Source organism: Notolepis coatsorum (assembly GCF_963971535.1).
Source record: "Notolepis coatsorum genome assembly, chromosome: 4".
Taxonomy (NCBI): Eukaryota; Metazoa; Chordata; class Actinopteri; order Aulopiformes; family Paralepididae; genus Notolepis; species Notolepis coatsorum.
In genome coordinates this window covers 150,035,389-150,049,447 of record NC_140168.1, presented here as the reverse complement: position 1 = coordinate 150,049,447, position 14,059 = coordinate 150,035,389, and the positions used below count along the sequence as shown (strand labels likewise).

The window sequence follows — 14,059 nt, the reverse complement described above, 5'->3', positions numbered from 1 at the left end:
TGCCAGCAATCAAGTACATTGAAAAAAAACACATTTCCCATGATGGGATTCCTTGGAACTTTTTTTCTCTCACTAAAGACATTGAGGATACAAAATCAGTTGAGTTTGCTAATGTTGCAATTTGTCCTAGGTTTAGCCTAATTCTGGCCTATAATGACTGGACTATATCTCCCTTGTTCTCTCACTTTATTTTCTCATTCTATTCTATCTTCTCTTGTTCACTCACTCAGAATCAATATCTATCTTCTCTCTCTCTCTCCCCCCCCCTCTCTCTCTCCTATCCCTGTCCTGTCTTACTCAATGTCACTCTTTCTCACACAGTCAGCATCCCTCATTATCTCAGTCTATTCTCTACATCTCTTTCTCTCTCGTTATCTTCCTCTCTCTCTCACTCACTCACTCACACACACACACACACACACACACACACACACACACACACACACACACACACACACACACACACACACACACACACACACACACACACACACACACACACACACAGTTTTGGCTTGTTAAAGGGGTAGGTAGAATTATTTTACACAAAGTGGAATGAAATACTTGGTAGAAGTGTAATGGTTCTCCTGAATCATAAACGGTATCTATCCTCCTGTCTACCGAAGACGGTAAGCACATTTCCCATAATGTTGGCGTGTTCCTGTTATAGTATATTTGGTACGATAGTGTTGCATTTAATGGTACGGTTTACTCAAAGTATAAATAACCCTTCCAGGGAAGCAAGGCACCATTTGATTCCTTTGACAACAGCCAGACCTATGAACTAGGTTCTATGCAATATGGAAGAAATCAATCACATAATAATCACATTGGACATTTTCTCTATCAATATATATAAATCATGATATCTGCTCATGTATGTTAAATCGTGGGTTATGTAATCCATCTGATGTTAATCTCATTGAACTGTGCAGTAATGTAACAGTGTGACATAGAACCAAAACTGCAATTTACAAATGAAGTTCCTTCAAATATAGAGAGGTTTTCAGCTGAGGGAGGAAGGAAGGTGTCCGTGAAGCGTGTTGACCCTGCCAGGCTGCCGGACCTAAGCACCAGGAAGTGCCGGCGCAGCTTGCAGACTCGTGGAGGTCTTGTTCTCCAGTGTTAGACCTAAGCACCAGGAAGTGCCGGCGCAGCTTGCAGACTCGTGGAGGTCTTGTTCTCCAGTGTTAGACCTAAGCACCAGGAAGTGCCGGCGCAGCTTGCAGACTCGTGGAGGTCTTGTTCTCCAGTGTTAGACCTAAGCACCAGGAAGTGCCGGCGCAGCTTGCAGACTCGTGGAGGTCTTGTTCTCCAGTGTTAGACCTAAGCACCAGGAAGTGCCGGCGCAGCTTGCAGACTCGTGGAGGTCTTGTTCTCCAGTGTTAGACCTAAGCACCAGGAAGTGCCGGCGCAGCTTGCAGACTCGTGGAGGTCTTGTTCTCCAGTGTTAGACCTACAGTAAGCACCAGGAAGTGCCGGCGCAGCTTGCAGACTCGTGGAGGTCTTGTTCTCCAGTGTTAGACCTACAGTAAGCACCAGGAAGTGCCGGCGCAGCTTGCAGACTCATGGAGGTCTTGTTCTCCAGTGTTAGACCTACAGTAAGCACCAGGAAGTGCCGGCGCAGCTTGCAGACTCGTGGAGGTCTTACGTTAGCTCCTCATTGTGCTATTGAGCAGAGTTGTTTTTCCTATGTGTTGGAATATGGTCTGGCTTCCCCCGTGAGGCCTCAGCTCTGTGACAAAGGTCAACAGGCAACTCAGAACTGACATTAACTGACATTCAGATTATTACAAGTGCCATATTCTCCTCTCCTCTTCTCTCCTCCTCTCCTCTCCTCTCCTCTCCTCTCCTCTCCTCTCCTCTCCTCTCCTCTCCTCTCTTCTCTTCTCTTCTCTTCTCTTTCCTCTTCTCTTCTCTTTCCTCTCCTCCTCTCTCCTCTCCTCTCCTCTTTTCTCTCCTCTCCTCTTCTTCTCTCCTCTTCTTCTCTCCTCTTCTCTCCTCTCCTCTCCTCGCTTCGCTTATCTTTTCTTCTATTCCACTTTTTTCTATTATATTCAATTATATCCTATGTGTGTCTGTACATCTTGTTATTAGGTAGCCTTATTTGCTCCTCCCACTATACACATAGTTATCGAATCTGGTTTCAAACTGATCCAGTTCAAAGGGGCGCCCCCGTGTTCAGAGGTGTTCCTCTCCTGAAACAGAAGTAGCCTGCGCCCCCAAACAGATCTGTCAATGACGAGTCTTGCTCGTATTTTTTATTTTTTTTTACCGTTACGCATATAGACTGCCCTTCCAACTGAGAAATGTCAGGATAGAATCAAAATATTAGGTAAATATTAGGCAGTTTGCATGGCCTCCTCAGCGTGCCTCTCCGCGGACAGTGCCGTCTGGGAGAAATGCGAGTCCCTGTGCGAAATTTAAATGCGAGGCCCTGCGCGAAATGTTTTTATTAATGAATTAATTAATGAATACCTATTTTTGCCTATGCATTACTTAACCAGTATGATTAGAAAGCGTAAATAATATGTGACACGGCGGTCAACCAACCAGTTGCATAATCAAATAGTATTAAATATTAATAACCAGCCATTATGATTAGAAAGCGTAAAGAATATGTGACACAGCGGTCAACCAACCAGTTGCAATCCTGCCACAGCTCAGATTGAAAACAAAGCACGGGCCGCCACACACTAACAAAATAAATAGTTACTGTATGAATTTTCATCTCAAAGAACGTATTTGAAATAAGTGGCATTGTCGCCGTTTTTAGCTTAACTTAACAGCGTATTTTACGTCTATGGGCAATAATAATTATTCGAGGCTCCATTTTTCGTGGACGAAAAATACACCAGTATAGATATACATTTCCCCCCGCGCGAGGCCCTTATGCGCGAGTCCCTGTGCGGGCCTTTTAAGTCAGTGATAAAAGTGTCTTTCAAGGATAAGTGAGCTCCTGCACTGATTATTATAGTTCAATATTCAATATTTGATCACCAAAACCCCCCAAAAAGCATAAAAAGGGGCCTTAAAAATCGGAGCTCGGGCGCTTTGTGCGCTCGGTTAAAACACACACGGGTATAGTGCCCTTTTCAGCCTTTGAGCACCTGCCCCTCTAAAGTCCTGTGCACGTCCCTGTGGTAGATAAAGGTTAACCTTCTGTAGTTTGGTAGTGAAAGGTTAACCTGCTGTAGTTTGGTAGTGAAAGGGTTAAAGTTAAAGTGGACCTCTACCAGTAGAAAAGAGCCCAGGAAGCAGGGTCTTGGGGGGAAAACTACCCCCCCCCCCCCTGTATCCCTCACTGTTCCTCAGAGAACCACTCCTCCGCCCCTCCAGACTTACCCCCCCCCCCCCCCCCCCCCCCCCCCTCTGTATACTCTTCCCCCCCCCCCCCCCTCAGAGAACCACTCCTCCGCCCCTCCAGACGTCACCGGCTACTACTCCAACAGCACCACCACCACGGTGGACGGCATCCGGGTGGAGAGGCCCCACCACAGCCAGGGCCCCAGGCAGGCTCCCAAGTACGGCAACGCAGAGCTGATGGAGACTGGAGATGGTGAGTTGGGGGGCGGGGTGGGCGCTCATTTCTGTCTCAATACTTATTTCTCTGCACCTAATTTGTTGGAAGGTGTGAGGTATATATGTGTTATGACATTGAGATGAAGTGCCTTGTATCTATCCAAGAGCAATGTCTCAAAAAGAAAAACATTGATGCAAGCGCCGTTTTTTGAACGGACTGAACATTTGTACCAAATTAGATTTGACCTTGGATTTTAGTGGATTGATTCAAATAAAACATGTCATACTTGTTCTTCACAGGTGTCCCAGTCAGTAGCAAAGTGTCGGCTAAAATCCAGCAACTGGTCAACACTCTGAAGAGACCCAAACGACCTCCTTTAAGAGAATTCTTTGTCGATGACTTCGAGGAACTTCTAGAGGGTGAGGTGTAGCTTCTTTACTACTTCATCAAACAAAGCCTTTAGCCTTTAAAAGTAGGGGTGCACGATATTGATTTTTTGACCCCGATATCGATACCGATAACTTTCTGCTCCTCAAGGTCGATACCGATACCGATAACCGATATATATATTTATTTATTGTATTATAATTATAATTTCTTTTTTTTAATGTATATTCCTGTAGTTTTGACCTAACCAGATTTATCATGACATGAGCGTTACTACTTTTTTTTGATCCACTTTTTCTCCCATTTTCTATATATTTTTCTCCCATCCCAATTTCGTAACATCCAATTCAACCCTCCCCTGTCACGAACGCTGTTTCTTGCCTCCCACAAGCCGGCTGCAATGTGGACTAAGTCATACATAGCACAAGTCCCCTCCGGTACTTGAGGTAACAGCAGTCGCATCTTTTCACCTGCGCAGCTCGATCTCTCAGTGGCGAGGAGTAATGCGTGGGAGGCTCACGCTGCCCCCGACACTTCCTGATTCTACTGCGCAGGCGCACCAACCGACCTGTAGGAGTCGCTGTCCACAACGCCCGATCCCCACCCATCAGTTTCCCACCCCCTAATACGGCCAATGTGTATTAGTATGAACGACCAGCTAAACTGAAAGCAATGTGGAGCGCTGGGCTCGAACAGGCGAGCCCAGCGTCTCCGCATTCGTGGCGAGCGCCTTGCCCACTACGCCACGTAGCCGCCCACCATGAGCGTTACTACTATGAACAAAACAAAGCCAAGAGAACAGTTTTGACTCTTCAAATAAAGTGACTATATTTATTTTTCCAAATAAATATAATTTGAGTCAATCACAAAATTCACAATCCGTCAATGTCATTAACAATGTGTTTCCCTGAACAATGAGTGAACTAAAAACCAACAGGTATTGTGCTTTGTCAGTAGGGATGGGTACCGTGCACATTTGAACCGTGAATCGATACCGGTACCCAACAGTACCTTTTTTCGGTACTTTAGTCTTTAGTAAACTTTAAACTTTAGTAATCTACCTACCTCAGTTGTAAAAAAAAATCCAAACTTCAAATAACCACATTTTCGACTGTTTTCGGCTTGCCATTGCCCCGACTGCTTTGTTGTTGAATCAAGTCAAATCCTAAGTAAGCATATATTGTGCGTGTGAACGTTGACATGAAAAGAAAAAAGTGTAAAAAATTCAATAAAAAAAGTGTAAAAAAAAATATATATAATAATAATTTGTATTATCGGAGCTATCAATACTTTTATCTGGATGACGTCATAATTGCTGATATCGGCCCGATAATTATCGTGCATCCCTATTTAAAAGGTATGTTCAGAATGGCCTTTCTCAGCACAGTCCATGCTGTTGCTCATACTGGAGAGTTGGCTAGTTAGCCACAAAACTAGTTAGCACTGCTGCCTCAGGTCCTGGGTTCGAACCCCAGCAGGGGGCCTTTCTGTGGTGTTATCCCTGTGTTTGTGTGGGTTTCCTCCCACACCATAAAGACATGCATGGTAGGCAGGGACTACAGATGGAAACTAGCTCATTAGCTAATTCTGGCACATTTACATTGATGTGGAAACTGGAAGATGTTGATCAATGTGCACTGTCCCTGGGTAATTATTATTATAATTTTTTTTAAACGTAACCCTTTCACTACCACACTACAGAAGGTTAACCTTTCACTACCACACTGTAGTAGTAGTGTCTGTAGTGTGGTAGTGAAAGGGTTCACCTTCTGTATTGTCGCCGTGAAAGGGTTAACCCTTTGGTAGTGTGGTAGTGAAAGGGTTAATGCGAAGACAATGGGGCCACGCCCCAGTCTGTACAATCCCTGAAATGAACACTGAGACCTACTTTGGGTGCACCGGCGAGTAGATTTCAGTGTTTAGTGACTACAGTGCAGTTTGATCAAATACAGCCCGATACCTTGGGTTTCACTGGCCTCTGCAGCTGAAGATGTGCTCTAACCGGTGTGTCAACAGACCGGAGAGTTTGATGCAGCGTGGATCTTGTGAAGAGCGAGATTCAATTCAAAGCAAATGTATTTCCGTCGTGCCAAGTTTTATACACTCTCCATGGTGCTGAAAAGCTTTTTTGATTTAATATGGATTTATATGGATAACAGTATATAATTTCTATGGCCTACATAAAAATTATTACACTCTGTTTTTCCCCTCTAGTTTGTTTTCGTCACACGTTGCCGCAGGGTCGGACATTATTACACAGTGGTTTTTAGATCCTATAACTGACACTTTCATTTTGACTTTTCAGATCTGCCATTTGACATTTGTCATTTTTGTATATTGTTGAAATTGTTAGCCAACATAATAATATTGCTTAAATGAAGCAAATATATATTTTTGGACATTATCATCTCTGCTGTTGAAATATTGAGTAAAGAACTTAAATGAACACTCCGATATTATGGGAAATGCACCAATATTAAAGATACCAATTTCCTCTCTGACTGCTAGCTTGCAGTCGGATAGCTTTCTACTGAACGCACAGAGAGGAAATTGGTGTCAACAGTATGTTCGTGTCTGACTCTGAAGAAGACGGTAAGTGCATTTCCCATAATGTTCACGTGTTCAGTCATCCAAAGACACAACAAATCCAAGGGATGACATGCAAAAGTAACGACACTTATTTCCAACATCGGGGACCATGCTGGAAATAAGTGTCACTTTTGCATGTCATAATAATAATAATAATAATAATAATAATAAATTGTATTTAAAGAGAGAAGCGCCTTTCTCAGACTCAATGACACTTTACAAAGAGAGAGAATCTATATAAAAGGTAAAAAATATGAATATATATATATAGTAACAAAACAAAAAAAAAGGCCAATCCTTGGATTTGTTGTGTCTTTAGATCCATAAATAAATTAAAATCAATCAGTGGATCTAGTTGAACCTAAAGGACTGATGCTTATTCACCTGCCAACGTCACTGGTAAAACTAACACACACCATGTGATCATATCTATACCCCTCTTCCACCAAACCCCTTCCAGTCCAGCAGCCAGACCCCAACCTGCCCAAGGCGGAGGGGGCCCAGATGACCGCCATGCGTGGGGAGCCGCTGGGGGTCGTGACCAACTGGCCCCCGTCTCTGGAGGCCGCCCTGCAGAGGTGGGGCACCATCTCCCCGAAGGCCCCCTGTCTGTCCACCATGGACACCAACGGCAAGCCACTCTACGTCCTCACCTACGGTAAGACCACCGAGCGGGAGGACTGCCTGTGGACATACCGTCACTGTTAGTTAGGCCTGCATACCCTAACTGTTATTTAGGCCTACACCCTACATACCCTAACTGTTATTTAGGCCTACATACTCTAACTGTTATTTAGGCCTACATACTATAACTGTTATTTAGGTCTACATACCCTAACTGTTATTTAGTCATACATACTCTAACTGTTATTTAGGCCTACATACTATAACTGTTAGTTAGGCCTGCATACCCTAACTGTTATTTAGGCCTACACCCTACATACCCTAACTGTTATTTAGGCCTACATACTCTAACTGTTAGTTAGGCCTACATACTCTAACTGTTATTTAGGCCTACATACTCGAACTGTTATTTAGGTCTACATACCCTAACTGTTATTTAGTCATACATACTCTAACTGTTATTTAGGCCTACATACCCTAACTGTTATTTAGGCCTACATACCCTAACTGTTATTTAGGCCTACATACCCTAACTGTTATTTAGGCCTACATACCCTAACTGTTATTTAGGCCTACATACCCTAACTGTTATTTAGGCCTACATACCCTACAGTAACTGTTATTTAGACCTACATACCCTACAGTAACTATTATTTAGACCTACATACCCTACAGTAACTGTTATTTAGACCTACATGCCCTAACTGTTATTTAGACCTACATACCCTAACTGTTATTTAGGCCTACATACCCTAACTGTTATTTAGGCCTGCATACCCTAACTGTTATTTAGGCCTGCATACCCTAACTGTTATTTAGGCCTACATACCCTAACTGTTATTTAGACCTACATACCCTACAGTAACTGTTATTTAGACCTACATACCCTACAGTAACTGTTATTTAGACCTACATACCCTACAGTAACTGTTATTTAGGCCTACATACTCTAACTGTTATTTAGGCCTACATACTATAACTGTTATTTAGGCCTACATACCCTAACTGTTATTTAGGCCTACATACCCTAACTGTTATTTAGGCCTACATACCCTAACTGTTATTTAGGCCTACATACCCTAACTGTTATTTAGGCATACATACCCTAACTGTTATTTAGGCCTACATACCCTAACTGTTATTTAGGCCTACATACCCTAACTGTTATTTAGGCCTGCATACCCTAACTGTTATTTAGGCCTGCATACCCTAACTGTTATTTAGGCCTACATACCCTAACTGTTATTTAGACCTACATACCCTACAGTAACTGTTATTTAGACCTACATACTCTAACTGTTATTTAGGTCTACATACCCTAACTGTTATTTAGGCCTACATACTATAACTGTTATTTAGGCCTACATACCCTAACTGTTATTTAGGCCTACATACCCTAACTGTTATTTAGGCCTACATACCCTAACTGTTATTTAGGCCTACATACCCTAACTGTTATTTAGGCCTACATACCCTAACTGTTATTTAGGCCTACATACCCTAACTGTTATTTAGGCCTACATACCCTAACTGTTATTTAGGCCTGCATACCCTAACTGTTATTTAGGCCTACATACCCTACAGTAACTGTTATTTAGACCTACATACCCTACAGTAACTGTTATTTAGACCTACATACCCTAACTGTTATTTAGGCCTACATACCCTAACTGTTATTTAGACCTACATACCCTAACTGTTATTTAGGTCTACATACCCTAACTGTTATTTAGGCCTACATACCCTAACTGTTATTTAGACCTACATACCCTAACTGTTATTTAGGCCTACATACCCTAACTGTTATTTAGGCCTACATACCCTAACTGTTATTTAGGCATACATACCCTAACTGTTATTTAGGCCTGCATACCCTAACTGTTATTTAGGCCTGCATACCCTAACTGTTATTTAGGCCTACATACCCTAACTGTTATTTAGACCTACATACCCTACAGTAACTGTTATTTAGACCTACATGCCCTAACTGTAATTTAGACCTACATACCCTAACTGTTATTTAGGCCTACATACCCTAACTGTTATGTAGGCCTACATACCCTAACTGTTATTTAGACCTACATACCAGTTAGGCCTACATACCCTAACTGTTATTTAGGCCTACATACCCTAACTTATTTAGCCTACATACCCTAACTGTTATTTAGGCCTACATACCCTAACTGTTATTTAGGTCTACATACCCTAACTTATTTAGGCCTACATACCCTAACTGTTATTTAGGCCTACATACCCTAATTGTTATTTAGGCCTACATACCCTAACTGTTATTTAGGCCTACATACCATAACTGTACAGAATGTTGTTATTTAAGCCTACATATCATAACTGTACAGAATGTTGTTATTTAAGCCTACATATCACAACTGTACAGACATTTGTTATTTAAGCCTACATATCATAACTGTACAGAATGTTGTTATTTAGGTCTACATATCGTAACTGTACAGAATGTTGTTATTTAAGCCTACATATCATAACTGTACAGAATGTTATTTAAGCCTACATATCATAACTGTACAGAATGTTGTTATTTAGGCCTACATATCATAACTGTACAGAATGTTATTTAGGCCTACATATCATAACTGTACAGAATGTTGTTATTTAAGCCTACATATCATAACTGTACAGAATGTTGTTATTTAAATGTATATTAGCTTTAATAATAGCTTTTAATTTAGCCTATTGAAACAGCTAGCTGCACCTGTTGTGTCCCGTGAGGAATGCAAATGATGAAAAAGCTGAAGGGTAAGTGTAGATTGTTCCCTTAAAGGGGATATATTTGTTGAGGCTGGGTGGCGTAGCGGAGATTGCGCTCGTCACCAATGCAAGAGACTCCGGTATCGAATCCCAGTCTCAGCATTGCCTTCGGCTTGGGCCGGCCGTCTACTGGCGCATTTGGCAGAGTCAGCGGGTGGGAAGTCGATGGGTGGGGATTGGACATTGTGGACAGCGACCCCTACAGGTCGGTTGGGAGACGCCTGCACAGCAGAGACAGGAAGTAGCGGGGGTAGTGTGAGCCTCCCATGTGTTACACCTTGCCACTGAGAGTCCGCGCTGGCAGGCGAAAAGATGTGACAGGCTGCCTCCTCGTATACCGGAGGGGACACGTGATGCAAGGCTTCTATCCTCTCTACAACCGACCAGTGGGGGGCATAGTCGAGCAACGTTCAAGACAGGGGAGGGGAGAATTGGATACACGAAATTGAAAATAAGGAGAAAAAGTGGATACAAAAAAGGGGACATATTTTAGTGCTGTAATTTACGTGAAAAAGATCTTACCATGAGCCGGTTGGATCCCCCCGAGCATGTCCCCGTTATCGATTGCCATCTGGTCGATCGATATGTCCATTGGCTGATGATAAATCCCCTTATTGCATAGTGAAATCCGCAATCCAAAACGTAATCCAAGCTACATGCTGCACATCCAGAATCCAGCTAACTGAAAACTCCATTGAAAGTAAAAAAAAATTATGCTCCGTTCAGCCACAGAGCACACTGCATTATTGCGATAACGCCCCTAAGAGGATCTGGCCGGTATTGCACTTTCTCGAATTCAAAGAGTAGGGTACATCTGCAGTGCATCTCGCTGACCTTGAATAGGTTATTAAAATGGAATAAAAGCTAAAACAACTTGCCACGGATATATCTGTGCTTCTGTCCACAACGGGTGGAATCGGAACACGGAGATCGGGCGCCATTGTGTTAAGGTTGTTTTTGCTTAAAAAAAGTAAAATTAAGAACACACTTTTTCTAGATCATGCATTCTAGAAGCCTCTATATGTTTCAGTCCTGTTCTCAATGGGCTGTTTCTGTGCCTATAACAAGTAAGCTGCTTTTATCGTACAAATACAATAGTTTTCGTATCAGACTAGACATTGCCGATCAAATATGACTCATATTTATATAGGGAATCCCCGGGTTCTATGTTCCCCGGGTTCTATGTTCGCCGCTCCCGAAAAAGCGACGAGTTGTGTGGGGGCCGACCATGTCAGCTTGCTTCATTCTCTGTCATTACGGTAGTGTTCTCAAACGTACACGTCACGACAAAAAAAAGGTCCTATGTTCCCCGCTACTCCCGAAAAAGCGACAGAGTTGTGTGAGGGTGTAGATAGATGGTGCAACATATTCGCACGTAGGCCTATCAAAGATAATATGTTCAATACACCATAGTATTATAAATGGGTCTTACCAAGATAGCCAACATCACGTAGGCCTATCAAAGATAATATTGTAGCGTTCTGTCATACCGTCATTGAATAATGAGGAGAGTTTTGTTTCTTTTGTGTCATTTAATTCCAGACTCAACCGTTACATACAGGTCCAAAACACTTCGCTTGTTATGTCCACACAGCTGTTCTCTCGGATCGCGCACAGGTTGGTGTCCTCAAACAGGCCGACCAGATAAGCGATAATCAATCCAAAATAAGCTTTTATTGCTTACACATACACACACACACACACACACACACACACACACACACACACACACGGCTCTCTCTCGGCTTTCGCTCTCTCTCGGCTCTCGGCTCTCACTCTCTCTCGGCTCTCTCTCTCGGCTCTCTCTCTCTCTCGACTCTCGCTCTCTCGGCTAGAAATTAATTAATATAAAACTGTGGTACACCGTACAATCAATAACACTTTAAAATACTCGAGTGACTGGCGGACATTTCCCGATAGCGCAATCTCTCCGAACCTGTATATAAGTACATTAACACTTTGATCGCCATGGTTAAATTCATAATTTACCATCCTTCGCCAGCCCTATTTAACATGGAGAAGTTCCCCTTCTTTGCAGGGCTATAACTTTTTAAATTGTATTGCTAAATTGACATTACTATGGCCCATTCAACGTCCTATATCTATTGTTCAGGGTGTAGCAACGTTATACTTTTTCATTCACATATTCATACTAAAATACGGTCTAAAGTATAAGTATGTTTTTATCGTTTTCTGCAGCTTTCTCCAGAACTTGATTTATAGCCCTAAATGCATTATATTGATGATCAAATACAGTTTGGTAGGAATCTGCGCAAGATAAAAAATGTCAACTGGACGTGCTTCTAGAAGTTACTAAGTATGATCTGATGATGACCGGCTGGGGGTGGGGGTCGTTTATAATTCCGTGGCCAACGTTATATGATTCATCTAGTGTGGGTGATATGATCATTAGAGCAGTTAGTATCGAACACATTGAAAAATAACGTTGAATCTTACCGTATCTTCCTCGCGCCGTTGGGCGATGAGCGTGGAACAGACATTTTCCTATTATGGGATGTAGAAATATCCGATCCATTTCCAGGTTGTATAATAGTATATACGTCCAAATCATGTTGTTTATCGAGTTATTGGTAACGGATTGCTATCCGTTGTGATCAGCTCGAGTCCTGAGACTATTACCGAGTGATCGGACCGAATTGAAATGAGCACCAGCTTTCATTTCCTGTTTCCGCCCTGGGCGATCCGCCGATCGGCCACCAGATGGCGCTCTTGAACCGTTGGAGAGTTGAGAGGGGCTCAACAGTAGATCTCAGGTCTCCGGGGGAGAAATATGATTTCGATCACAGATTTTTGAAATATTGATATCAAAGACGTGGTCCAGCGTCTTTGGCAGAATGAGCATGGCGGGGAAAGACGTGTTCCAGCGTTTTTGGCGATTAAAGTGTTAATATGAAACTGTTGTTCCCCCCCGGGATATATAGGAGGGGCACCGGAAGTTATGTTGTTGTCATGGTTACACGCGAGAGAACAGCTGTGGACATAACAAGCGAAGTGTTTTGGATCTGTATGTAACGGTTGAGTCTGGAATTAAACGACACGAAAGAAACATAAGACTCTTTTCATTCTTCAATGGCGGTATGACAGAACGCTACAATATTATCTTTGATAGGCCTACGTGCAAATCTGTTGCACCGCCGGTAGCCGGTGCGCTCTTACGGGCAGCCTTGGTGGGAATATAGAACCTTTATTTCAGCGGGGAACATACAACCCTTTTTTTGTTCGGGAGCGGGCGGAACCGGGGAACATAGAACCTTTATTTCGGGAGCGGGGAACTTGGAGTTTTTCTTTTTTTTTTTTTTGCAGGGAACATAGAACCGGGGGAACATAGAACCGGGGGAACATAGAACCCGGGGAACATAGGGATGATCCCTTTATATATATGATCCAGCAATAGTATAGCAATCTTGTCATTAGCAGTGTTGGGACTAACGCGTTACAAAGTAACGCATTACAGTAACAAAGTTACTTTTTGCGATAAATAGTACTCTAACGCATTACTTTTCAAATTCAGTAACGCTACTTACGTTACTGAATGGTTCGTCACTGCATTATTTGCGTTATATACGGCGTAGATTGATAGCGAGCGGTAGTGATTATTATTATTATTATTATTATTATTATTATCCTCATATCCTGTCTGCCTGGCTGCGAGGAAACGCTATGCTGGGGGCGTGTTTTGTTTACTATTCCTGAGATTCCTGACTGATAATGGCAGCGCCCAGGCAGCTACTCGCGTATTTCTCTTTTGTCGAGCGAAAAGAAAATAACGTTTTAGTTATGTCATTTGTGTTTTGGCTCAAAGATACTGGAGTATAACGTTAACTACGAGGACTCATCCAAATCCACTCGCCACCCGCGTAGAATGATACGAGGCGACACACAGCAAATGGCACGGAAAACTTTTTTCAACTACTTGGAGAGAGAATATACAGTACAACATGGAAATGAAACAAAGAAAATGTTTAAGGGGCTGCAGGACTAACTTTACATCTCGACAGACACTGGTGAGTGCAGTGATGTGAATGTAAATGAATGGAAACTCAAGTTGATCAACGCATTTCTGACTACAAATCTGCCAGGGAATCTCATCAATACTAATCAAACAATATAAATATAGTCCTTTCATGCACA

At 42.6% G+C, this 14,059-nt stretch overlaps 1 protein-coding gene across 1 annotated transcript in view; it reads left to right on the top strand.

Annotated features, from left to right (window-relative positions):
* dip2ca (disco-interacting protein 2 homolog Ca) overlaps positions 1-14,059 on the top strand; it is an 837,941-nt gene that overhangs the window by 596,917 nt on the left and 226,965 nt on the right. Inside the window, exons 7-9 of the mRNA XM_084312140.1 lie at positions 3,404-3,559; positions 3,823-3,942; positions 6,960-7,157. Coding sequence (XP_084168266.1) covers positions 3,404-3,559; positions 3,823-3,942; positions 6,960-7,157 — 474 coding nt within the window. The remainder of the gene's footprint in view (positions 1-3,403; positions 3,560-3,822; positions 3,943-6,959; positions 7,158-14,059) is intronic.